At 45.2% G+C, this 27,419-nt stretch overlaps 2 protein-coding genes across 2 annotated transcripts; one reads left to right on the top strand and one right to left on the bottom strand.

Annotated features, from left to right (window-relative positions):
• Positions 1–2,518: 2,518 nt before the first annotated feature.
• On the bottom strand, positions 2,519–2,887 carry LOC135808846 (DNA-directed RNA polymerase III subunit RPC9-like). Its single transcript, XM_065322080.1, has one exon. It carries the CDS (start codon positions 2,885–2,887, stop codon positions 2,519–2,521), a length of 369 nt encoding a protein of 122 aa, XP_065178152.1.
• A 1,014-nt stretch (positions 2,888–3,901) lies between these two features.
• LOC135806558 (thioredoxin reductase 2, mitochondrial-like) lies at positions 3,902–24,301 on the top strand. The gene is made up of 18 exons (XM_065320759.1): positions 3,902–4,146; positions 4,256–4,321; positions 5,785–5,841; positions 6,314–6,408; positions 6,702–6,751; positions 11,027–11,101; positions 11,528–11,606; positions 12,157–12,216; positions 12,644–12,711; positions 13,277–13,296; positions 14,339–14,430; positions 14,956–15,139; positions 16,092–16,234; positions 16,850–16,945; positions 17,264–17,356; positions 18,077–18,148; positions 18,654–18,754; positions 23,535–24,301. The coding sequence occupies exons 1-18, from the start codon at positions 4,083–4,085 to the stop codon at positions 23,656–23,658; spliced, it is 1,539 nt and encodes a 512-aa protein (XP_065176831.1). The 5' UTR covers positions 3,902–4,082; the 3' UTR covers positions 23,659–24,301.
• Positions 24,302–27,419: the final 3,118 nt, after the last annotated feature.

Genomic DNA, 27,419 nt, shown 5'->3' with positions numbered 1-27,419 from the left:
AGGTGGTGTGAATAGCCAGGGGTGATTCATGAATGGATTCGCGGGCATAATTGAACGCACTCATTGAGTGCCGTGGTGCCAGTGAGTCGAGTGGCACCAGTGCGACCGTGGTATTCTATTCCACCGGTGTCTTGCAACAAACTACAGTACATAGCCGTGTGCCTTGTTGTTCTGTGCATTTCCACATCATAATTGCAGAATTCAGAGAGACACTTCCGGTGCAGAAAAGTCACATTTCATTACCCGGCCTTCTGGATATGTCCTGGGTAGTGTGCAGCAGGGACATTAGGCGTTCTCGTGTGCAATTTCATGCAGATAGCAAGCGGATTAGCGATATTTAAAAAATAAATCTACATGTAATGGGATATGCAGCACAATCTTGTGATATCGTAGTCATACCCAATCAAATATTCGTTTTAACGCCTTTTAAATTTTGCAAAATTATAGTTTTCCAATCAAAACACCAGGTGACAAGAATCAAGATGAATTCACAACCAGAAACAAATTGAAGCTTGCGTGAATTTTCATGCTTTACCGTACATCTTCAATTTTTCAGCGTTCGGTGTGTCATTATTCGTTATTGTTACACTACAATTCGTAAACAGAAGATGTCCATACCATAATTATTATCTCTATTACAAGCCCAGTAGCTTGTAGAAGCCCAGTATCTATTATAAGCGCACTTCAAAAGGGCTTCGGAAGTTATACAAGCCCAGTCTCCAATACTGTAAAAGCGCAGGGCGTATAATTGTGAACTATCTGAATAATGTCCATGTGTGTTTGACGTCACACAGTATCACACATAGTCACATACACATGCTGTGGTGCAAGCCCACGATCCCCGTGATAAAGAGTACAGACTCAGTATTCAAGGAAGTACAAAACTGCCAATATAGCTATGAATAGGATGAAGGCCGCAGACATCACGCAACTACGTTACTTGTTTGACATGGATTACCGTGTATTATAACAAAAATATTCTGGGTTTTCAATAATATTTTTGTTATAAAATACACGGTAATACATGTCAAACAAGTAAACGTAGTTGCGTGATGTCTGCGGCCTTCATCCTATTCATAGCTATATTGGTATAACAAAAAAATTGACCAACGTACATTGTAGACTCTACCAGATGGATGAAAAACTATAAGCCCAGTCTCAAGTAGAAGCCCAGTCTCTAATAATTATAAGCCTAGGGTTCGGACTGGTTGTACAAGTAAATATAAGCCCGGGGCTTATAATGGAGATAATATGGTAATTCCAAAGCACTTCCACTGGCCCCTTACTACTCCCTGCTTACCACACTACACTTTCATGGCAAGTATAATCACATCCTCACTGAACGAAAAAAATCGTTCACTTCAATGAAAATCTCTCCCGGTTGTGTGCAATGGTGCGAAACAGGACACCAACGTCAGGCATCGCCCATCACATGATCGACGTGTCACTACATGATTGTACTACATGTCGTGCTAGCCGTTCATGCATGATACAGCAGAATTCCAATCACACACTATTGATAATAATTCTGTTTAAACATTTTGAAGTTTTCACGGGTATACTTTCAAGAAAAATGGCTTAAAAAAACAACAGTAAAATGTGTGACCCATTACACACACCTTTTGACCTTTTGACCTTTCGACGCCCATCGCCAGAGGCGATGATAGCGATGCTACGGCGGAAACCATAGCAACTTGTGCTGAGATTGCACCATTCAACAGCTTGCAAGGCTGAAGAATTGACCACACACACACACACACACACACACACACACACACACACACACACACACACACACACGCATACATACACAAGCGCGCACGCAATGTCTGGGTTAAATGTAGGATTTCGAATTTTGAGTGATGTTGAGAGATTTCACAGAGAAAAGTGATGATTTCACAATGTCACCTTTCTCCCACCACTTGTACACAGATAGCAATAGAGTGCGCAGTTTAGGCAAAGTAGAATGCAGTGGATCCGGTCAGCACTGCTCCCTGAGGATGGTGGATGGTTGGTCGGGACGGATCCAAATCCATCGGACTTGGGTCCGGTCGAAAAAAAAAACATGCACATATTGGATCAGAAGGATGTGGATCCATATCCGGCCGATGAAACATGCCCTAATAAAAAAGTAAATGGGTGCGATGCGGTTGGCAGGTTTGTTTTTGAAAAATGTAAATGTAATCAGACTTCTATACGGGCCCTTCAAATGCAACAATGGCTGTTGATTCGCATTTTCTTCTCACTCATCGACTTCCAGCATACAACGAATAACTGACAGACAATGCACTACAGCTCAGTCTGGTCCTAAATGCTGAGGAACAATTCTGCGTGTGATATCAACGTAGATCAGTGAAAGATACAGTCCAGAATACCAATCCGAGGTCAACTCAAGGATAGCACGTACATACATGAATACTAGGTTGGCGACATGTGTTGTATAAATTGTTTCGTGCTGGAACTATTTTACTTCAAAACTGTCTTTAGTTTAAAAACATGATCAAAAGTAGAACTCCGCTTACTCTGAATCAGGAGCATCAAGAGTGCTTTCCACAATCTCCAATATTTTCTGCAGTTCCTCGTCGCCAAATCTCTCCTCGCTTTCTGCAATAAGAAAGTGCAATTCCACTTGAGACGTTGGCCTATGGTTCAGCAGTTGCAGTTTTTCCAACTTGGTTAGTTTGAATTCGCGCAGGGCTTGAAGAAACTTCGTCACTGCTTCCTCGCTCTGCTTGCCGCAGGGAGTCTTCTCCAAGTATGATGATGTTTCATAGACGATTGTAGCCACATTCTGATGGCTATGTTTCTTGCTCTGCTTGGCGTCCTTTAGAATTGAGTACACCTCATAATTGCTCAGCATAGCTGCCTGATCGTCGACCACCTCCATTGCCACCACTTGTCCGCATAATCATCACTCAGCAGCAGAAAACTTCACTCCCATACTACAGTCTACAGTTGACTACAGGCTGTAAACTTTACTCGTACCAGATTGAAGAATAATTGGTGTGTTTACTGAAAAAATTGAAAATAATTGACGTACATCATTGTACATAGACCCGGGTGCTCGAATGAGACACAGGGTACCAAAACAGAAACACCCTGAAATTGTACCTAAACTTGTTCCGATTTCGTTTAGATTTCACAAATACCATCAACATTTGGCCCGCTAACGGTATGCCAAATTTCAGCGCTGCCCGGTAAATGGTTTTTGAAATACTCGCGACCCACTTTTTGCTGGGTCCTTGATTCGAGGATATGGGTCTCCTGTACGGTGCTGCCAAAGACCTGCTGAATCTGCGGCTCCACTGACCATCTTGCTCTCAAAAATGAAGTAGTAAGTTACTACTCCCTGCCCTCAACTGCCACACCAAGCGTAGACGATGGTAGACCCGAGTGCTTGAATCGGAGACGATCTGACGAGTTCGCTGTTTCTGATTCGAGCACCCAATTTTCAAATAAAAAATCCGAAGGAAATACGACAATTTTACTGCGTACTGTAGCTTGTGTTGTAGCGCACCCAGGTTCTGAATTCCTGCTGGGTGGGTCAAGCCAGACTCTCTTCCCTGTTCCATCGCCTCTCCAAAATTATATTCTGACATTATTGAAATTTACAGATGAGAAATTCCACAGCTGTCAAATCGTTTCTGATTCGAGCACCCGGGTCTACGTATATCAGCAAGAGTACATAACCCTGGTTTAATTAATAGTACTCCTAGTCTTGATATCAGGTATACCTAGCTCATGCAATGACTGATTATGTTCACGTCAAAATATTTCGGTCATAATCAATGACATCACATTTCCACAATCAATGATCAACAGCTAGCTAGCCGCACGTGAGCATTAAATTTTTGAATCTGCGTTCTTGCCCTTCTATTCTCATCATGATCTCTAATCTGTGTTGCTGTTGTTGTCGCTTCATGGATTTTCATTGATCGTGATCAGGGGTGATGATTGTCTGACTGAAAAAAGCTGAGTTCTGTTCGTACCATCGTGTGTGTGACTTGAACATGTTTTGAGGCACATCCACAAAAGGCATAGAGCAGAGGGTAATTGTACTCAAGTAGGCGATTGCTGTGAGAATGATACCACGGAGATTACTTGCTGGATTGGGTGGCTGTCGTCACGCGTCTTCCTCGACCTCTGGTACACACATAACATGCGTAGATTTAATACTAATTGGCAGGGCAACAGGGCAAGGATTGTTTGTTGTTGTTGTTTTTGTTTTTTTTTGTGCGTGGCGTATTTTTGACAGCCTCTGCACACTATGATTTGGTGGTGATTGGTGGTGGATCTGGGGGTCTTGCTTGTTCAAAGGAAGGTAAGGACCGAAGGCACGAACTATTTTAGTTTCCATAGCTATGCAGAAAACATTACGAGAAGTAGTATGTGTGTGTGTGCGCGCACGCGTGCGTGCATGTGTGTGTGTGTGTGTGCGCGCACGCGTGCGTGCATGTGTGTGTGTGTGCGTGTGTGGTTCGTCAGCGTGTGACCGACTGGCTGTCGTCACACATGAGTGATCATGTGACCGATGACGTGAGCGAGCTCAGCAAAATGATCATGATGGAACAAGCATAGCAAAGGGTCCTGACTCACAGACTCCTGAGCTAGCCCTCTTGTATGCGCGTACATGCAATGATGATTTTAAATCAACATAATGACGTCCCCGGATTACTGTAGAACGGGTAATTTTAGCGACGTAAAACCCTAGCGAATTTAGCGATCTACTCATTTTCGCTTAAGTTTCAAGTCGCTAATCCGTTGAGACATTAGTAGTGCACTGGTGGTCCGTGAGTAAAATCGCTGCAAATCGCTAAAATAAAACGTCTCTAACCGGTTGACAATGGGAAAACGCTAAAATTAATAGTCGCTAAAACCCGTTCTACAGTATGTGACTGTGCTGGCACTTGTTGTATGATTTCCCAAGATGCGAATTCTGGTCTGTAGTCACCCATTATATCCACACTTCTTTATTGCAGTAGTAGGGGCCATCGCAAAAGTTCACAGATGCCCCCCAAAACGAACAAATTCATTTTGATTGGGAGGGGGTTCTAGCCGAAATCGCAAAACAGGCTTGACGAATGTGCGTATGTATAATATTATGCATGCATGGTGCGAAGCCTGGATTGTGACACTATTCGTTTGAGGGGAGGAGGTCTCACCCGAAACTAATTTTGTACATTTCATGGGCTTCTGCAAACTTTTGCGATAGTCCCTTAGCGGTCTCTTGGCTACGCCAATTTTTATTGGCCTGAAAATTCAGGTAAAATTATACATTTATCTGAATTTTCAGGCTACACCCATCCTCCATTGTAGTTCCCAATGGGCTGATACACGATGCATTTAGCACCTGTATACGCCTAGCCGCAACCTAGGAGTAGGCGGGCGGGAAACTCTCCATGCCTCAGCCAGAGCTCCGCGCTAACTTGAACAATGGGTGAGGGGTAGGGAAGTAGTGCACTGTTCTCAACTCTTCCAGCCAGTGCCGATACCGGCCTTGTACACATCCCCAGTGTGCAATGTTCTCAACTCTTCCAGCCAGTGCCGATACCGGCCTTGTACACATCCCCAGTGTACATGTAGCTTTAGAACACTGAAATCTGAATAGGACTGTTAGGTGTGTGCCAGTTCCTGGGTGTGATACTGCAGCCTGGTAGGCCTAATGACTTTGCACCGGTGTGTGTGTGCGTGTGTGTGTGTGTGTGTGTCGGCACGTGCTTATGTGCGGGTGTGCATTTGTCGTCTGAATGATGCATGGTAAATGTACGTTATACCTTATATTAGCCGCTAGTTTTGGCAAGAAGGTAGCTGTTCTGGACTATGTCCAGCCATCATCTCAAGGTAGGTGAAAGACAGTGCTAAGATACTGGACAGCTGTTGTTCATCGTGAACGTTGCCCTTTCTAACTGGTTCATTTTGTTTCAGTAAAGTCCCCTTTTTCCACCATCATTAGAAACAGTGGGACTGTAGTATCGATATGTTTTCTCCTGTTCAATGTTGTTAGAGATTTGTTCCTGTTCTGTCCAGACTTCTGTTCAATATATACTATTATGTGTGTAAACTGTTTTTTTTGTGTCCTAGATACTGCATGTACAGTGCTTATTGTTTATACTTGCTGCTGCGACTGCTGCTGTGTCTGCTTCTGTTTGTACTGCTGCTGCTGCTGCTGCTGCTGCTGCTGAAGTATCAGCTGGTTGTGATGTTGTTGCTGGCCGCTACCGCTACTGCTGTTGTTATCGTTCATACTTATTTTTCTCCAGTGACTACTGTCTACTACTGGTACACATTGTGCTCTGTGCACTGTTCTGTACAGGCTCAACATGGGGACTAGGCGGTACATGTGTCAATGTCGGCTGCATACCCAAGAAACTAATGCACCAAGCCGCTTTAGCTGGAACTCTAATCAAGGTGAGAACATAGTGTTACTCTCTACATTTGTGTATCAACAATGGTGGCTCCTACCCAAAATATTGTTTGAGAAATTAGTAATTTGCAGCGAAGAGACCACTTGCTTTTAAGGATGGCGCGTGTAGGGTTTTCGGTGTAGCGAAGAGGCTCTCAATTCAATTTACATGTACACGGATCACTGCCAGCCTATGCTATTGCTTATGGGAATATCCCAATGCTTGCAGCACACCATGTCTCATTACCTCATGGTTAGATTGTGTGTTTGGTTACCACTGTATTTACTGTTTTCACAGAAATCTTCCAAACTTGGCTGGAACGTGCCAGATGATGTTTCGCATGACTGGTATGTACTCGTACGCATGTGTCACGCGTCGCTTTTGTATCATACCGTAAAAGTCTGTAAATAAGTACCTGCCCGAAAGAAATACCCCCTTCATTCTTTTGGCTCTGTCTGTTGAAGTCAAGTCAAGCCCGATAAACATACTGCCCGAAATAAGTACCGGTACGGTGCGCACATGCAGCACGTAGCATGTACATCGACATGAAAATGACTTCTCCACTACACACAAGGCAGGTCCGAAAGTTAGTTCGTGCCCGAAAGTCAGTACCCGCCCGAAAGTTAGTACGGGTGTGGTCACTAAATTCGAAAGTAAATACGTACTTATTTGCGGACTTTTACGGTAGTGCTTGCAGTACAGCTCTGATAAGTGCATGTCTGCTAGCTATAAACACATGCTGCATGGACGCTGGGAGGATAGCAATCTTCCTTGCCAGCTGATTAATTATGTCGACTCCTGAGGTGGTTTAAGGACTTCTTTGCACCAGAAAATATCTTGGGAAAGTTTGAGCTCAGTGTGGTTCATGATCCATTAATCCATGAGAGACAGACAGACAGACAGACAGACAGACAGACAGACAGACAGACAGACAGACAGACAGAGAGAGAGAGAGAGAGAGAGAGAGAGAGAGAGAGAGAGAGAGAGAGAGAGAGAGAGAGAGAGAGAGAGAGAGAGAGAGAGAGAGAGAGAGAGAGAGATGTTTCTGTGCATTTCGAAATCATAGACATGTGAACCAGCACAAGAGTTCCCTAAAAATATTCCAGCGTACTCTCAAACCGGGATAAAAATGTGGATTCAATGGTGTTGGTGTATATACGAAATTGCATTTTTCTTGAAAAAAATCGGTACGAACCAGGGAGTAGTAATTTTACCACTCCCTGGTACGAACTCTAAACCAGAAAAATAAAATGTAGCGCAAAATAAAGAGAAGGAAAATAATAACCGGTCAAGGGCTAAATACAAACAGAAGGAAAAGAAATCATAACCCAATACGCGCTAAACTGCGCTTAAAGATAGGCGACAAGCCTCTGGGTCATCCTAATAAAGATAATATTATTATTATTATTATTTTTAGAATTGCGATCAACAGAACGAGCTGAACCGACATTTTCACAAAGGCTTTTATTGTATTCAAAAAACGAGTGTATACGAAGGCAGTGAAGAACATGTAAGAAAGAAAAAATGTGATATGGAAGAAATGATGAACAAAAAATTGTACTTCGAACTAGTTTTCGCACAACACTCCTCAGGAAGCTACGTTGTACTAATGAAAAACAATCCAGAAAGATACTAATAAAGAGAAATGGAGTGAGAAGAAACAACACCTATGAAAATGATAATCCTAGCACTAAGGTAATAACAGGAAAAACTGCGAAAGCACTTAACGAACTTGTAAGGACTACTAGTATACTGTGACACAAGATATGACACCATGGCCAACCAGAGCCAAACAGACAGAACAAGTTGCTACTAAAACAATTTCAAACGAATAATGCTGTCCTTCTGGACACACAGATTAGGCTTATGAATACGTTGACAAACGGCTTCTAACACACTCAACTGCAACTTATAACCATGACGAGCACGGCACAAAACAGAAAAAGAAGAATCAGAATAAACCATCATTTTCATAGGTGTTGTTTCTTCTCACTCCATTTCTCTTTATTAGTATCTTTCTGGATTGTTTTTCATTAGTACAACGTAGCTTCCTGAGGAGTGTTGTGCGAAAACTAGTTCGAAGTACAATTTTTTGTTCATCATTTCTTCCATATCACATTTTTTCTTTCTTACATGTTCTTCACTGCCTTCGTATACACTCGTTTTTTGAATACAATAAAAGCCTTTGTGAAAATGTCGGTTCAGCTCGTTCTGTTGATCGCAATTCTAAAACTATTGTCGCCTCGACGCCTATTTACATATTATTATTATTATTATTATTATTATTCCCGTAGCTATGTAGAAGACGTTACTTCAGTAACGTCTGACGCTAGCCAGGGTCCACACAGCTTTAATTTGGTGTTTATTTGTTTGTTTGTTTGTGGCGGACGGACCTCCGTCTGGCGCTATCCCGTATCTGTCCCGTACCGTACCATCAAAGACAGCTGGCCACAAACAGCTGGCCGCAATATTCAAATAGGGCTTTCAAATGCAAGATCATAACGTGAAGCAACTTGGAAGAATGAGTATGAATGCGAAGTGTATCGGGTAATGCATGTAGGGCGATTGTGCGGGTTCGAATCCCAGGTTATGCCTTGAAAAAAAATAGGAGAATTGAAAAACTTATAACATCCCTATGCATTTTTTGCCTAGGTCATGAAGGTGGTAGACGGTGTCGTATTACCCTCGACCGTACCTGTCCCGTACCGTACCATCAAAGACGGCTGGCCACAAACAGCTGGCCACAATATTCAAATAGGGCTTTCAAATGCAAGATCATAACGTGAAGCAACTTGGAAGAATTAGTATGAATGCGAAGTGTATCGGGTAATGCATGTAGGGCGATTGTGCGGGTTCGAATCCCAGGTTATGCCTTGAAAAAAATAGGAGAATTGAAAAACTTATAACATCCCTATGCTTTTTTTGCCTAGGTCATGAAGGTGGTAGACGGTGTCGTATTACCCTCGACCGTACCTGTCCCGTACCGTACCATCAAAGACGGCTGGCCACAAACAGCTGGCCACAATATTCAAATAGGGCTTTCAAATGCAAGATCATAACGTGAAGCAACTTGGAAGAATTAGTATGTATGCGAAGTGTATCGGGGGATGCATGCAGAGCGATAGTGCGGGTTCGAATCCCAGGTTATGTCTTAAAAAAAAAATAGGAGAAATGAAAAATGTATAACATCCCTATGCTTGTTTTGCCTAGGTCATCAAGGCAAAAAAGCATAGCGTAGGGCCCTGAGCTTCCAAGCTCTCTCGTTAAATTATAATGAAGGGGAAAAAAACGGAATCCGCGAAAATTTTAACATACAAAATGATACAGAGAAAGGGGAAGGCCGGGGAAACAGACAGGTTGCCTACAGATGACACTCGGACTCGGAGACAGCAAGTGTAGCAGAATATGCATGAGGGTCATACCTGCTCGACTTGTGGCGATGCCCACGAAGGTATGCCACAGCCGCCTTCACGAGAGCAAAGGACAGCTGGGCTCTGATCAAAGCCATTGCCACGGAGAATGGCTCACTGTTCTTCTCAGACTTGATGCCTGCAATGCGGCCAAAGAGGCTGGAGGCTGCCTTCCCTTGGCCACCAGTCGTACTAAATACCACGGGGATGAAGGAAGCGTGCTCTACGTTGAGAATGCGACTCTCGTAGCTCCTCCTTTTCTCCCGGAGTCTTCATGCTTTCTGTAGCTGACAGCGATCGTTGGTTTCCGATTTGAGGGGGCAAATGGGTTGAAAACCCGGACGTCTAGAAAGGTCCTCTCAAACCGTCCACCATATAGACCGCTGACAACTACATCCAGCCAAGCATGTTCTGCCGTGATGGTGGACCGCAGCGGAAAGCGCTCACCGGCCATAGGCTGGAGGTGCGGCTCAACATGAACATCATGTGCGACGTCGCGTAGCCGTGTTGCTGTTAGGTCTCGGACCTCGTTGTGCCGTAACGAGGGATAACCACCAATGGCACATGACATGGCATGGGTGGTCGAGAATGGCTTTCCACACACACATGTTGCAGGTAAGCGAGCAGGATCCCATCCAAACCTGAGGCATATGGCATTGCAGAAGGCACCCTTGTGCAGGGTGAAGCCATGCCTCCGCAATGGCCGACATGTCAGCCAACTTGAGGTGCCTTTCTCAGAGGCAAGCTGTAGGGTGCGTTGGAGGTCTGGCTCGAGTTGGGCCATCAGGGTGAAGATATGGTCCTTCTCCTTCTTTCCAGTGGTTGTCCTAGCTGTTGCCTTCAGTGCCCACATCCACCCTGAGATGCCTTCCATGGATGACTGCTGTTGGATGATGTTGTCAATGAGTGTATGGGTGATGGACAGAGAGCGGTGATGTTCATCGCTCAACTGACTGGGGTCAACAATACCGAGACCACCGAGATGACACAGAAGGTCAAGCACAGCGCGGATCACCGTGTAGGCTCTGGCTAAGATGCTTGTGATGATTTCTAGTGATGGTTTGTAACTTTGTAGTGATGGTTTGTAGTGATGGTTGGCTATGATAGGGGTGGTGATCCCTGCCAATGCTATACTGTTACTACCATTGCTGCAGTTGGTGGCACCATCATGGCTATTGCTGTTGTGCATGTACTTCTGTGTTCCAATTGAAGGTCGACACTGTGTGGAAATGTGAACAATTATATTCGCTCTCTGAACTGGGGTTATCGCGTACAGCTCAAAGACAAGTGAGTACCTGTCAGGGAGTTATTGTAACTTATTTATGCCATCTACGTAGATGACATCATGAAAGGGTGCATGAATTATGAAGCTCTATTGATCTCATCGCGTGATGCCCGCTCCTCACGTGTTTGGAGCAGAGGTGATTTGCATGTTCAGTGTGCACCATCACTGGTCAGTTGAATTCCAACTGATCCACTGTGTGTGTGTGTGTGGGGGGGGGGGGGGGGGGGGGTGCGTGTGTGTGGGTATATTAGACCGGCCAGAGTCATATGAAACATTGGTGGTGTTGGAGGAAGTCATGGAACATTAAATGCATGTGCAGTACGGCGGAAAGAACACCACGTTTTGGAATGAAAGGCATGACATTCAAAACTCCGGGCCTGTTGTACGCATAGTCTCACTGATGGTGTGTGCTGTCTGTTTTCATGCAGAGCTATCGACTACATCAATGCATATGGTACATTCTCTGACGCGCACACTGTGCGTGCGGTTGACAAGAGACAAAATGAGGTCAGTTATGGATCATTGTTAGCATAGGTGGCTACTATCCACTCCCGAACGTTTTTGGGTTTTGCCTCTCTATGCCTTGGATTCAGTTTGAAATATATATTTTTGAAGACTTTAATTGAAAGAACAGCTTGTAGGATGTTGCGGGTTTATTGAACTTTATTCTTGAACCAGAGGGTAAGCAGCAGCATTCGGCCGTTGAAACTTTCTGCGTTGACATTCACTTTGACATTCATCACCACCATTGCGCTCTGTGGCCGACCACATGCATACCCTCACTTGTTCACAACAGCAACAAGAGGTGAGCAAGTGAGTGTATGCATGTGATCGGCCACAGAGCGCAATGGCGGTGGTCAATGTCAATGCAGAAATTTATTCTTGAAGCTATGCATAATTGAAAGAATAGCATGTGCGCGCATGTGTGTGTACATACGTGCTTTTGTATATGTGTGTGTGTGTGTGTGTGTGTGTGTGTGTGTGTGCGTGTGTGTGTGTGTGTGTGTGTGTGTGTGTGCGTGCGTGCGTGCGTGCGTGTGTGTGTTTTACTGTACAGCGCCGAATCACCGCAGATCATTTTGTTGTAGCTGTCGGTGGCCGCCCTCAATACCCAGACGTAAGCAGTGTATGAATGAAGCAATGGCTGCACATTGCGTTCTACGAGTTTAGGCCGTTCAGTTATGTTACAATTTTTGCCAATAGTCACGAACTATTCATCTCGTTGGAACAGCTGTTATTCTAATCCCTCTGTAATCTGAAACTTGGCACGTGTTTTTGTACAATCCTCACTCTCTATAAGCAATATGTTTGTACCAGTACATGTATTTACGAAGGGGTATACGGCTTACATGAACAAGAGAAGGGCTTGCACATACGAGGCAATGTTATGACTATAAACTGATTACTGACACTTCAAGCAGATTTTTCATTATGGGTAACAGTGGACCATTGCTGTCATTGTGTGTGACTAAAGTGCAAATGCTGTTGCTGTTTTTGCTGCTGCTCCTGCTGTTCCTGCTGCCGGTGTACTGTCTTGTTACTAGATTGACGGTACAGAGCTAGGAATCACAAGCGATGACATCTTCACTCTACAATCACCACCAGGCAAAACGTAGGTAGCTGTGCCAAGTGCTAGTAGTTGATTTCATGGTCTCTGACTATTTGCGCAGCTGTTAGTGGACCAGCAAAGGTCGCATTACTTTTCACCGTGTGTATCTAACAAACAGAACATGGTCTCACTCTAAACTAGAGCTGAAACAATTATGGCAAGAGTTCAGTTTTAATTTGGTTGTAATCCAGTACTCGGTCCTTAAAAGAGTACTAGTAATCGATATGTGGAAAGAATGGTAAATTCAGGATAATCTCAGCCCTACTCTAAATATCGTGATGTCTGCTATATGAGGAAAAATGTGTGATTGAAATGGGCAGAGCGTAGTACGCAAGAGGTACACAAAAGGAAAAAATAGGGCTGTTTCGTTGTTACCCAGAGTTTCATGGTAAAAACCAATCATCAGACAACATTATTTCCTTTTGTGTACCTCTTGCGTGATATCTCTATAATATAATATCAAAGGTGATGGAAATCTAGTCTCGTTACATTGCCATTACTTCATTGTACAGTAGTAGTAGGTCGGCTGGTGAAATGCTGTCTATCTGTTGTGTGTATGTCGTTGCAGGCTGGTGGTTGGAGCTAGCTGTATCCTTTCTTTCATCTCTCACTCGGCAGTCTGCAAAATGGCAGTCAACAAACGTTGAATATCACACACTCTATGTAGCTGCAAACAGTGTCAGATTACATGAGACAAATCCATCCTGTCTTCTGTCTCCTCTGACCATCACACCATCAGCTCATGCCTAGCGCCTAGTCGATGGATGGCAAAATCTTGCTCGGCAGGCTGGTGCGTCAGTTCACGCCTGTTGCCTAGTTGCCGATGCAGCTTTGCCGCTACATAGAGCATGTGATGTTTGTAGGGGTGAAACGATTAGTTCGAATATTGGAGTATTCGTTCGAAAATTTCAAACGAGCGAGTATTCGAAATTTTGCACTCGATCCTTTTTTCTTTTCTTTTTTAGTATTGGCATTCTATTTTTCAAAAACGTTTGTTGTACCGCTAGCTCGTCCACTGCATGTGTTATGCATGCCTTTGAGTCAGTATTTTATGACTTGGACGATGCGACCACCACGGCAAGTAACGTCAGTTAACGTTCTGAGATATGAAAGTACTGATGAAAATCGTTACTTTACACTCTGTACAAGACGTTGACGACTTTTGTTTTGTGTTCACAGATAATTTCTTCCCGAATTGGTCGAGAACTCACAAATCTAGCCCTTTTGAATTTTGATATATACTCGAAATAATCGGATACTCGATCAAATATTATGAACGAGTGATCGATTGGTCAAAATAGATACTCGTTTCACCCCTAGATGTGTGGCATGTGTTATGCGCCGTTTGACAGACTAGAGATCTGCACGTGGAGTCTTCAAATCATTAGTTTATTCCAGTCACTCAATCTGAAGATATTGCCCCAGATTGCCTGATGAGTCTAGGAGGGACCCAACTCGAGTTACAATCCAGGAAGGTGAATAGTTTGCTGCCAGTACTGTGTGGTGGTATAATATGGATATCACTGTGCATTGCCATTGCATGAGTGCTGTGGCCGTGGAGGGGCCATCTCCATTTCCGCCACCACTGTTGTTAGTGTGTGTATTTCCTTGACATCATCTAATCTTGTAGATGTTGCACTGGAGTGTGCTGGCTTTCTTACGGGTCTTGGCTATGACACATCAGTCATGGTTAGATCGATCTGCTTACGGGGCTTTGACCAGGTATGTGTAAAGACTCAGAGAGTCATGTCTCTATAGAACTTTGCATGTGGGCTGCACAGACCATTTAAGGAGCATACTGCTATTCCACTGAAGTAAGAACCAGTACTGTAGTTACTGCTACATCACCCTGTTCTGTTTGCTAGATCTCTGGATTGGGTTTATCCTCCAAGATGCTGTAATGTGTACTACAACGTCTTGAAACACCCTTGTTGACCCTTTCTCTCTCCATTGTCGACAATTGTTGCGGAAGTTTCTTGAGCGTCGCCGTCATTTGAATCACCGGCGTGTGGATACGAATTGCTTCAGATATCTAATCTCGTAATGGTGATGAACCCCCGTGATGGTGATGCACCCTGTTATGGCGATGCACCCTGTTATGGCGATGCACCCTGTTATGGCGATGCACCATGCATACTATACTGGTGGTTTTCTGTAGTGTGAAAATGCAAGGGACTTTCCTGACAATTCTTGCCCAACCTTTTCACATTGCGAAGGCTGCACTGTCACTTGTGTGCCTTATGGTAGAGTATATCCTCGCTGGTAGCTGCACATATGGAGCATGAAGGAACACGGTTCTTACGTAACAGTTCTCCAACCAAGCTGCAGAGGCACGGCGAGAACGAGATACTCGTGACGTGGCAAGCAGTCGCTGATAACTCGTCTGTGGTGGAGCATACTGAAGTCTTCAATACTGTCCTGTTTGCGACTGGTAAGGTCATTGGTAACTGGTTATGCGACTCGCATTGTACTGTTAGAATACCCATCCATCCTCTTAGAGGAACATCCCTCTAGTTACACTAATCAGTGTGGTATTCCTCTTTTATGAACATTCTCAGCTACTAGGCCGCTAAAAGTGGGGTGTCCAAGAATCACTCCTCTCTGAGGTGCTGGCGCAGGTTCTTGGGCAGTGTTGCACGGTGAGCTGCAGTGTCTCCTCGTCTACCATGGGCACCACATATTAGTAGTTGTCAACAACTGCTCCGTCACATGCTGACAACTGCTCCGTCACATGCTGACAACTGCTCCGTCACATGCTGACAACTGCTCCGTCACATGCTGACAACTGCTCCGTCACATGCTGACACTGACAACTGCTCCGTCACATGCTGTCAACTGCTCCGTCACATGCTGACAACTGCTCCGTCACATGCTGACAACTGCTCCGTCACATGCTGACAACTGCTCCGTCACATGCTGACAACTGCTTCGTCACATGCTGACAACTGCTCCGTCACATGCTGACAACTGCTCCGTCACATGCTGACAACTGCTCCGTCACATGCTGACAACTGCTCCGTCACATGCTGACAACTGCTCCGTCACATGCTGACAACTGCTCCGTCACATGCTGACAACTGCTCCATCACATGCTGCACTTTGATGGTACCACAGTCATGTGTTTGATTGGCGAAATCCTGAGGAGGCTCTAGAGGAGTTTGGGGTGGAATGCGCAGGTTCCTAGAAAATTTTAACCATATGATAATTGAAATATTTGTTTAAAAAATGAACTTTGAGGCCATTTGACCATTCGCTTCTCTCTCTCTCTCTCTCTCTCTCTCTCTCTCTCTCTCTCTCTCTCTCTCTCCAATCGTATCTGTAGGAAGTGTTCCCTTGCCTGGCTAAGCTTGATGCTCTTTTGTCATTCTGATCTTCTTTTTCAGGTAGAACTGCTAGTACAAAGTCACTGGGTTTGGAATCCATAGGAGTACAAGCTGATACCCACACTGGCAAGCTCATAGGGTCTGCTGAGTGCCCCGAGCAAACATCAGTACCGCACATCTCTGCTATAGGTGATGTACTGCAGGTTAGTGCTCATCTAGTAGCCGCTGTGCTCCCTCAAACTGCCATGATGTGCAGCAGCCGCTGTGCTTCCTCAAACTGCCATGATGTGAAGCAGCCGCTGTGCTCCCGCAAACCGCCATGATGTGAAGCAGCCGCTGTGCTCCCTCAAACCGCCATGATGTGAAGCAGCCGCTGTGCTTCCTCAAACTGTGATGATGTGCAGCAGCCTGACCAGAACTGCTCTTACAGAACATGTATCTCTTCTCTGATCGCCCTCTCCTCTACGCAGGACGAGGCTACATGGGAGTTCTGAACTTCTTTTTACTGAAGTACAAATATGCCTGAATTTGGTACTTAGTTGCTGCCCTGCCGACGAGTCATACCCGGTTTAGAGACTATGAGATTAGCTCATCGTTTGAGTTGCGTGTGTATGGCGTGACGGTCACAGGTACTGGCTTGCCATTTGCTACTCCATACGAACCATGAGATGATGTCATTCGCATCACCTGGTATCGACACAATGTGGCTGTGGTGTGGGTGATTTACGGTGAGTGAAGCTTGGATATCATGACATCAGTAATAGCAGCGTTGACGTCTTGTTTCTCTTTCTCTCTCTCTCTTTGCGTTTGCTATGCAGGGCTGTCCCGAGTTAACACCGGTTGCAATCCGCTCTGGCAAGCTGCTTGCCAGACGCCTATTTGCAGGCAGTTCAGAACAAATGAACTATGATTTGGTGAGCAAGCCTACATGTACTCCTCTTCCCCCCCCCTGGCCAAAACACTACCAGACTACTCCCCCCCCCCCCCCCCCCCCCCCCCCTCTGGCCAAAACAGTACAGGTACCAGACTACTTGAACAACTTCAACTTAATAACAGCCTACTTGTCCTTTCCATTTTTCCTCTTTGCCATCAAAATGCCATTCATGTGTGTGGCACTCTCTTGGAACTAACCTGCCAATCATGCCGATGACGGTCGCCATGTTGTTGATCTGAATCTCTCTTCTAACAATGGCCAGTGTGTGTTGTTGCTGCTGCTGCTGCTGCTGCTGCAGGTGCCAACTACAGTTTTCACACCACTGGAGTATGGTTGTGTTGGTCTGTCTGAGGAAGATGCTATTCAGCGACATGGAGAGAGTGACATTGAGGTATGGTGACCACTCTCCACTGGAACTCCCTTTCAGATGTTCTTCTCTTGGCTTGGCTATATCCTTTACCACACAATGATTTCAGTTAACTACGAGTAGTAGTTTCTAATAGTGTCTCTCTGTCATACTTCACTATTAGGCACTTCACCAGTCAAACGTAGAACACTCGAACCCAGTGCTGCAGGCTGTACTGTGCATTCATCCACTCTTCACTTGTTGTACCCGGACCCATCACGTGAACTAAACGCAGCCTTGTACGTGCAGCTAGCTGTGATTGTACATGTAGTCTTTGTACATCTACATTGCAGATCTACATTGTACATCTGCAATGTAAACTGATTGCTGATTGCTTACTACATGTTGCTCTTATCTCCCGTACACACATGGTGCGTGCATCTCCTCGACCATGGTAGACAGTTAGCTGATGAATCTAGCTGATGAATCACTGGTGGAGCTCTACTTCTCAGTTTGTTTTTGTGTTCTTTCCTGAACTTTTACCACGTGTAGAATGGTGTTATGTGGATGCACTTCAGCAATTCCATCTTTGCATTCATTGATGTACAGTTATGTGTCACTGTGTGCAAGACAACGACAGCTTTGCTTTGTGCGTGTGTGTGTGTGTGTGTGCGTGTGCATGCGTGTCTCACACGTCCGCATGTGTGTGTGTGTGTGTGGGGGGGGGGGGGTGTGTCCGTGCGTGTGACCGTTTTCCACATCCAGGTTTTCCATGCAAACTACCGTCCATTGGAATATGCCATCACTGACATTGACCATTCATCGTGTTACACTAAGGTGAGTTTTCTATCTTACTTCAGATGTCCATGCATAATACTTGCAAGGGTCTAGTCTACTTTTTAGATTTCCGAATTCCCCACCACTGCATGCACGCACTCTCCAGTCGACCTCGTTTGCTGCATCAGCAACACAAGCTTACATTACGGTAGGTAATGATTTTCCAAACAGCTGCTTCAATCACATCAATGAAGGTGAAGTCGTGTTGCTATCAACTGGCTGAAGGGTCCTGCGTGCCGTTTTCATGATATTCTGTACCAAGACCAGAAAAAAGAGAAAGCAGACCAACTGATGGGCACTACGCCATGTGTTGTCGTCCATTTTTCAGTACTTCTGAAGTAGTTGTCAGGACGCTGATGTAGTTGACTGTGTATAGAAGTACCCTTTAGAAGTACAAGGAAAAAGATATTTGGTGTAGCCGTTTGAGGGCCTTGAATATGTTTACCAAGTTCAGTCATTGATATAATTTTGTTGGTGCATATTTTCATGCTGTCTCACTTCTTAGCTGGTTTGCGTGAAAGAGAACAAGCAGCATCGCATAGTTGGCTTCCACTTTGTAGGCCCCAATGCTGGCGAGGTGACACAAGGATTTGCTGTCAGCATGAGGTACGTTCTGCCACAAACTCCCCAATGTAGTGTCACTTCACTTTGGTTTGCATTGAGTTGGCCAGCGTCCCACTACTTGCTAGACAGCCAGAGCTCTGTCAGGCATTTTGAGTTTTGTCTCCTAAGTACAGCTGCTGTAGTATGTCTTTAGCAGCAAGTTGTGACTGAACGTTCAAGAAAGACCTTGATTCTACATTGTAGTGTGCCGCATGTTGCGGAGTGACATGGTCCCGCGACTGACCATCGTCGGGCAGACCACAAAACACAGAAAAAAACTCCTTCACATGGACATTACCACTCGTTTCAACCAGAACCCAAAAGAACACTCCGAACAACAATCATCAAATCGCTGTCCTGAGCAAAACGTGCAGCGTTCGTGCATTTGGCTTGCACCGCATGCATGCACACAACGTAGAGAATAGGGGGTGTACGTGGCATAGAGAGAAAAGTGCAGCGTACAGAAAATGCATGAATCATCGTAGTCATATATCGCATAGAGCGCTTTCCACCGAAATATTCTTCAAACAAGTCCACCAAACATTGGAACAGGTCATCTCCCGATGGAACAGCAGCATATTGCTGCCACAAGTAATGCGCAGCATCCTCGCCGAGGTTTGACGCTGCAGCTAAATACTGTTGTTTCTTATCGGTGACTCTATGTAGCTGGAACGCAATTCTTAGCTGGCACAGCCAAGTTTGCAAGTGGTCGAGGCCAAGCTCGTGTTCCAGGTCTAGCTTTACGCTGACCTTCACCTTTCCTGCCATGCCAAGTGTGAATCCTCTGTAATCTAAATCCTGTTCACTGCGCCAATGTAACAGCGGACAGATTTGTGGACATCACGATACAAACACATACACATCATGATCCAACACATGCACGAGTCATGGTAGCAGGGCTGCTACAGCTAGGAGAGTGGTACCGATTCCTGCTGGCCACTCTCTAGCACAAACCGGTGGTATTCAGCCAGCAGAGAGGTGGATAGCTTGCGCTGCAATCTGTTGTACAATGTTCCCGTTCCGAGTTCATTTCCAAGTCCGGCATCCACTATCTTTACCACGGCAACCTCTAGCAGGTCAGTAAACTTCTCAAGTTCTGACGCTCGTGGTAACTTGATGGCGGGGAACTCCTCGAGCTCCTCAATGTGTACTGCCACCTGCCTCCTCTGTCCTCCATAGCGTTGTTCCAGTCTGCGCCAAGCCGCAGGGTATGTGGATGGGGAAAACCCCAGATTCTCATATTGGCGCAGCTGAAGCAACTTCATGCTGGTGGACAGGGGCAGTTGATCCACGCAGACCAAGACCGCCGCTTTCCATTGTTCATACTTCCGTTTGTTGCCATCGAACGTGGGTATGGCGACCTTCTTCAGGCCCTTGCTGACATCTGATGACGGCTGCTGCACCAACGGAGTGGTCCTATACATGTACCCTGGCTGTGGTGGATACGGCGGCTGTCCGGGCGACAATGCGGACGCCGAATATGACTGTTGTCCGGGCGACAATGTGGACACTAAATGCGGCGGTTGTCCGGGCGACAATGCGGACGCCGAATATGACTTGTCCGGGCGACGATGTGGACACTAAATGCGGCAGCTGTCCGGGTGACAATGCGGACGCCCGGCGCGCGCGGGCTGCAGTGGCTGTGTACTTCTACTGGCTCTAGTGCGTCCAGTGGCTGCGGGGACAAATTCTCGTTGACTGCTAGCACGCCGCGAAACAAAAGCAGACACATCTGAGGCCAACTGTCTCGGCATTGAACTACTGGTGGTTGACTGTGTAGCGCTCGGTGACGTTGGCGTTGCCGTCGTCATGGTTACGCTAAAAACAGGCAGATGCCTAATAAAAATGGACCCACTGTGTAGGGTGGAGGAGGGGGGGGGGGGACATGGCTAATGGTAAATAGTGGCGGCGAAATAGAGCAGTTCCAGCACAGCTACATAAACATGGACGTAAAGCTAAAAGCAGGCAAGAATGTGTTGCAAAGCGCTTGACTTGAAGGCGGCCAGTTTGGTGACGCCTCGGATATCCGCATGGAGGGAATTCCAGAGAACTGGGCCAGCATGTCTCACCAATTTGGTAGAATGTGCAGAAGGAGCTGCAGGGACGATAAGCAGGTTACTGTTGCCTCCTCGAGTTCTTCGTGACGGAAGAGGTCGAAAAAAAGTTTCGAACAATCTACTTCCTGAAGAATTTAGACAACGGCACAACACCATATAAAGCAGAGCAAGTTAAGTTGAATGGTAGCGCGCAAGAGAGAGACATGTACACGCTCATCTGTTCTTGTTTGATATGGCTCGGTCCGAGTTCCTTCGGCGCTGGCGATGCCGTTGCCATGGCAAACCGCCGACAGGAACAACGTTGCCCTCCCCTGGGCGGTTGTGGGTTCAACAGGTGTTACAGACATATGTTTTACAGGTGCAGGTGTCACTTGCCGAGCACTGACATCCACACTCTCACTCTCACTAGCTTCACTGGCTTCATTGGCTTGCACACTGGATACTTCTTCGTCATCATCCACCTCCTTGGCCTCACCCAGTTTCAGCCTGTTACTCAGGATCCTCCTGATTTTCCGAATTGTATCCCGCCGTTCGATGGTGGCTGGGGAGCTGGACGTCGTGCTGGCCAGGCTCGGCCGCCTCGTACTGGTCTCGAGCACGTCACTGGCCCTGGTGACGGCTTCCACAAATTCCTTGTCCAGTACATCCAGTTCCTCAAACAGGTGGGCGTTCGTTTCCACCACCTCGGCCAAACTGAGGATGGCTTCCACAGCCTGCATTGCTGCTGCCCCCAGCACATCCATGTAAGCCTTGATGATTCCTGACTCTGGCTGCTCGCTCATCGCCGCCATTAGTAACGCCCTCCTGGTGTTTGTGAACTGGGCTTTTGATTTTGCTTTCCTCACCTTGAGGTGGGACTCTACGCGTAAACTCGACGAGGATTCCACGTCCTTTGGTTTGCTCTTGGTGGTACCTCTACTAAACCATCCTCTGCTGCCACAAGACGTGGAATCCTCGTTGAGTTTACGCGTAGAGTCCGACCTCAAGGTGAGGAAAGCAAAATCAAAAGCCCAGTTCATGAACACCAGGAGGGCGTTACTAATGGCGGCGATGAGTGAGCAGCCAGAATTAGTATCGTCAAGAGTACATAACCCCAAGAGTGTGCAACTCCAGCTATGGGGTCTGCGACGGCAGAACTTCACATCACGTGATGAACCCATACACATTATTTGCACTCTGTGCATGATAGATACTGGGTTGTACGCAGCCCAGCTTTGGGTACAACTCTCTTGTGGTCACTTTGCACTGTTTGCCAGCATAACCTTTTGAACCATGTCACGTGATGTGAAGTTCTGCCGTCGCAGCACAGCATAGAGGTTGTGCAGGCAGTTGCACACTCTTGGGGTTATGTACTCTTGGTACCGTCCTACTCGTACAATCGTAGATGTAACAAATATCACACTCGTGAAATGCATAGCAATAGTGCACCAAATACGAAAATGACAAGCGATCCAATATGTCCTTCCAAACACCGCATGATCACGTTGTATGGTGTTTCTCTTAGGGCTCAAACAGTTAGTCTGATTAACCGGTTTAAGACCGGTTTTGAAAAGATAAAGGTTAACCGTTTGTGTAAAGGTTACGCGGGTACTTTTTCGAGTTTTCGAAGTACGCAATTTTACCGAGTTTTGGCAGTTTTACAACCTATCGTGTATGTACACATGCATACATGCACACTACATAGTACCATCCGGGACAATTTGAATCAATTTCATCTTTTCATGCCATCTTTAATGCTTCTGGTCTGTGAATAGGCGTGAATGAGCATGCCAACATGTGCATGGAATAGTAGTAAGTCTGCACAGTAGAGGCAACGGTTCGATACCGGAACGGCTTGACAGCCAAATTTGTATAGACCCAAACCGATCATCAGCGTTGATTGTTCACTCGAAATATGTTTGTGGAAGGAAACTGGCATGTTGAAGTTTGCTCTGAGGCCAGAGTCAATTGAACTGAGCCACTCCTTTGTGTTGACCCATTGCCTCCAAGTTGCCCAATTTTTCGCTTCAAATCAGAGGTGGCTCCAAACCGGACATGTTTTAGAGTGCACGTCAAATTCACTCTGGGTCTGAAATTAGGTAATTGCTATCGCTCCACGACGGCCAGTACAGAGTAACAATACGCCTTGTGTGTGCTTCCATTAGTTTTGATTGGTATGCAGTGCTTTATTGGCGAGAGGCAAGCCGCTGTTTACCTGCGACAAGAAGTTGATTTTTCGAAAGTCGTAAAACTCAAGTCGCAGTGGGAAGCAACACGTCAAAAACTCAAATGCTTAGTATGGCGCTTCTGGTCATCGCAGAGCCATGGAATTTTGGCGCTGAGTAAAACACATTGTATTCTCACTGTGACATACGTTTTCTAATCAAAATACCAAGAGAGAAAGTGAATATTGAGTCCGTTCCGGTTTGCAACCTATGTCCTATTTGAAACCGTCGCCTCTATATTTTTGACCAAGTATATTGTACAATACTGTTCAAACTAGCTACGCGCCAGACTGCCGCAGCTTATAAGTTATAACCGATAAACCAACCGTTAGCGTAGCTGTTAACCGTTAAGGTGAAAACCGTAGCCGTTTGAGCCCTAGTTTCTCTGAAAGGACACATGTGTTGTGTATGGTACTTGCAGTGTACCTAGCACACATCACAGACCTCTCTGTGGCTTACTGTTATTGTACTGCTCTGGCATATTGACTGTTCATGCATTTCTGGGTGTTTGTCTGTGCATAGTGCCGGTATCACATACGAACAACTGTCCAGCTGCGTGGGCATCCATCCTACGTGTGCTGAGGAAATCGTCAAGCTGCACATCACAAAGAGGTCTGGCGAGGACGCTTCCGTTTCGGGTTGCTGAGGTTAGCTTCGCCTAGACGCTCTACATGCATGTGCCATGCAAGTGCCGTCAGAGTGCTAGCACTAACACTGGCATAGCATGTAGTGATCTAGGTGACAACACACTGTGCTGATAGAAATCATGTGACTGCAAACAGTAACATGTCTACACCTTCGTTCACAAACCTAGGAGCGGGTAGTCATGTTTTGATGACAGCTGATGTGGCAACTTCTTTCATTGGAGACATGCCAGCTCGAAAACTGTTTGCCAGTCTGAACCCAAACGCGAAATCATGTTGTACATTTTATGCATATTTATTTATCTATTTCTGCTTCTTGTTCGGCTTTTTGCTGCTCGTGCCTCTGTACGAGTCTTGATCTAATGCCAAACTCCAATAATTTATTATCCTTTTCTTTCCTCGATGATCGCTCATATTTTAGTTTTATATTCAGCTGATTTCAATAGTGCATTGCTTCTATGTTGGCTGTTATCTTGATCTATACCGTATATTAGTACGTTCCATTCTTGCTAGTTGCTACTTCTTTTTGAAGCACATTACAGTACCTCCGAGACTACGAAGCACAGAGACTGTATGATCTCTCTATCGGCAGCCAGTGCAGAATCAGTTTAGTCCGTAATGTGCATACACGTGGAAACAATTCTATAGAGCCCTGTAGACCCTGTTGGGTGTTGAATGTGCAGAAGCCTATTGTTTTCATTGCAGTTTCAGTAGGGAACGCATACCAAGCAAGCCACTTGGCTATGTTCTTGTGTGTATTAAAAGAAAGGGATGTTTTCAAGAGGACACCCACCAGCGAGTACAGCTCCACTAAACATTCCAAGGTAGCGCCCAGTTTGCCATTTGCATTGTTCTTGAGATCAATACATGCATGTGTTAAAAAAATTCGGTGTCTACTACTCGTCGAAAATGGTTTAGACAACGAATTTTGCTTTGCCAAACTTGTTCGAACATTGGGCTCGTTTATACGATATAATTATACTGAGGGCCTTGTAGACTACCATAGACAATAGACTATAGGCATCAACAGTGTGCACTTTGCAGTTTGCATACATGCATCTGTTGTCCATTTCTACCAAAGTTTTAAATATTGTTCACTCAAAATTGGACACCTTTCCCAGACGCCAAATAAAGCCGGGACCGTGCTACTGTATATTAGTGGCTGAACTTGCTGCTCCTACACTGTAATTCAAGATACAATGTAACATTGGAGCTCATGCTTCCTGCTGACTGGCTGACACTTGACCCCCTTCTGCTAAAAGGTGTTTTATAGAATGCACTAAACAATACAATTACTGCCGAAGTCGCATGCAATATCTCAGTTCGTATCTGTGGCTTTTGACGCCATTTACCACACGCTGTGCGAGTAGTGTATCGTCTTGTGCTGTGATGATTTTAGTCAGGCTGGTTGTAGTGAAGATGGCGAGAACTATGGCTTGTAAATGTAGCAGCAAGATTCATCGTGTACTCTGCGGCAATACTTGCAGGAGCGGGTGTGATCAGCGTGCTTGAATGTTTCCACCACTCCTGTGTATGTATCCAGCTCTGTTAAACCCGCTGCACTGCTAGTTTGCACATGCATTATGACATCTCAGGGCCCTGTCAAAGAGATTAGAGAAAGGAATGAGATAGGACATAGGAGGTGACAAGCTAAGACAGAGCTGGATACGCTGCAGTTGAGCAGCGGCCCCAATTAATTTTAGATGGTCCTGGGAATCGTACCCGATTTTGAAGAGTACATAACCTCCAATGACTATGATTAGGCCACCCTTTCTTTTTTCGTTGTTTAACGTCCGCGCCCGCGTACCTTTTTGCCTCCGACCGGAAAAAAAACAAGAAAGTAGTAGTACCAATAATATGCGAAGTTGTAAATACATGATTGTGTGTAGTTTCACAGTGTGCCGATCATGACCTTAAACTTATAATCTTACCTCCCGGGCATGCCTTTGTAATTGTCTTGTGTTCTTTTTCTTTTTTTGTTGGCTTTTAAATATCGTACGATGTGTGTCCTAGTAAAAATCCAGATGTAATGAATTCATGACAGGCTAACTCCATGCTATGTACCTGTTTTGTTGGATTCATCAGGCATGTGCTCCAATGTACCATCAAAGAGTGTTGTTCTATGCCTGCAAGTGCCGTTAGACCCAGAAATATTGTATATATCACATGCTTCACTGGTCAAAATGTTTGATTGGGGTTTCCAGTTTTTGGAATGGGCTTTTGTTTTTTTCCGCCCTCCCGCGTACCTTTTCGCGAAAAAAAGGACGTTAAACAATGAATTAACAAAGGGTGGCCTTATGTCGTGGGGGTTATTTTATTGCTTGATTTTTTTATGATTCAACGGTACTCTTGGTCGAACCCAGACCATAATACTAATATTACCATCGGTCCCTGGCCTGGTCAATGAATGGTCACGTACTCATCCATCAATATTAAATGTAAACTCTACAATCATGTAGATCTACAGTGGTATCAATACGACCGTATCATCATGCATCCTTCACTGCCTTGGTGAATGTCACGAAGAGTACCGATAGTTTATCTACTCTTGATGTCACTCATGGACGGTCATGCTACTAATTATTTATAGTACTATTGCGGCAATAGCCTAGCATGCTGCTGATCCATGCTCATGCGCATGCTGGCACTGTGTCAGTAATCCAAGCCAACAACATGTATTCTTTTTTTTTCTTTTTTTTCCATCGGAAGCCTCAACAGTGATGAACACAACTCGATGATGACATGATGACTAGGGTTGGCCCGATTCTGCGCGTTTTTTGTGGAAAATTGAAAATTAATGCAAAATGCGGTCAAATCTTATCAAAATGCATATCGTCTTTTTTATGCTTTTCTAAAATTTTCTAAAAAATTCAATTTTTTAGCCAAACCGCGGAAAAAATGCGTTCGTTACCATGACAACACGGCGACGAATTTTTTGAAGAGTATAACATTAAGTCTTCTTTCATTTGCTCTCCTGAGTCCTGTACTAGCTGCTGTTGTTGTCTGATGATATACCGCTATGGCTTCCAATCTTGCCACCGTAGTTGAAACAGCCGATTCTGATGGTGAGGACTCTGAGGAGGAGGGAGGCGGGACCCGGCCACAACCAGCAGTTCAAGCAACATCTCCTCATGCGCATTCTGCTTCTATTTTGCTTCTGCTTCTATTTTGCTTCTGCTTCTAATTTTTGCTTCTGCGCTTTGGTCTACTGTAAATATACAAATTTTCGGCAGCTATTTAATTTCGGCTATATTCGGCACCGACCCCAAACGCCTAAATTAAAACGCCAATGAAATTTTTCACAGCATTTGTCGCACTATACCATGCCCTCTACCCCACGCCGAAAATAAATCGCCGCCGAATTGTCAAAAATCGTGAAGTGCCGAAATTTTGCAGCGCCGAAATTTTGTATATTTACAGTACTTGATAGAAACAGTGACGAATTTGGCTTGGATTGATGTGTGTCAGAGTGTGGATTAGCCAGGAACTTGAAACCGCCCTTTTCTGGGTCGAAACCGTGCAGAAACAGGCAAAATTCGAAAATGCAAAAGTGGGGTAGATTTACCCCAAAATGCAAAAAAAATTAAAACAGAATCTGGACATCCGATATCATATCCCTTTGTCACTGTCAGTAATGATCATGTGATGACAGTCTTGAAGACTCAGCTGAGTCAGCTCAAGCAAGCTGCAAAATGAGCTCATGCTCATCTACGGTATAATAATAAATAATTAATATTATTATTGTGGTTGTCGACTACGTCAT

The sequence above is a fragment of the Sycon ciliatum genome, chromosome 1, assembly GCF_964019385.1.
Source record: "Sycon ciliatum chromosome 1, ocSycCili1.1, whole genome shotgun sequence".
In the NCBI taxonomy this organism is placed as follows: Eukaryota; Metazoa; Porifera; class Calcarea; order Leucosolenida; family Sycettidae; genus Sycon; species Sycon ciliatum.
The sequence above is the reverse complement of the archived record's forward strand: the minus strand, read 5'-3'. Positions and strand labels throughout refer to the sequence as shown.

Excerpts from the sequence above, each read along its gene's own strand:
- LOC135806558 (XM_065320759.1), top strand. The coding sequence starts at position 4,083 with ATGATACCACGGAGATTACTTGCTGGATTGGGTGGCTGTCGTCACGCG. Across the intron at positions 5,842-6,313 it reads TGTCCAGCCATCATCTCAAG|GCTCAACATGGGGACTAGGC; the intron begins GTAGGTGAAAGA and ends TGTTCTGTACAG. Across the intron at positions 12,712-13,276 it reads CAATCACCACCAGGCAAAAC|GCTGGTGGTTGGAGCTAGCT; the intron begins GTAGGTAGCTGT and ends ATGTCGTTGCAG.
- LOC135808846 (XM_065322080.1), bottom strand. The coding sequence starts at position 2,887 with ATGGAGGTGGTCGACGATCAGGCAGCTATGCTGAGCAATTATGAGGTG.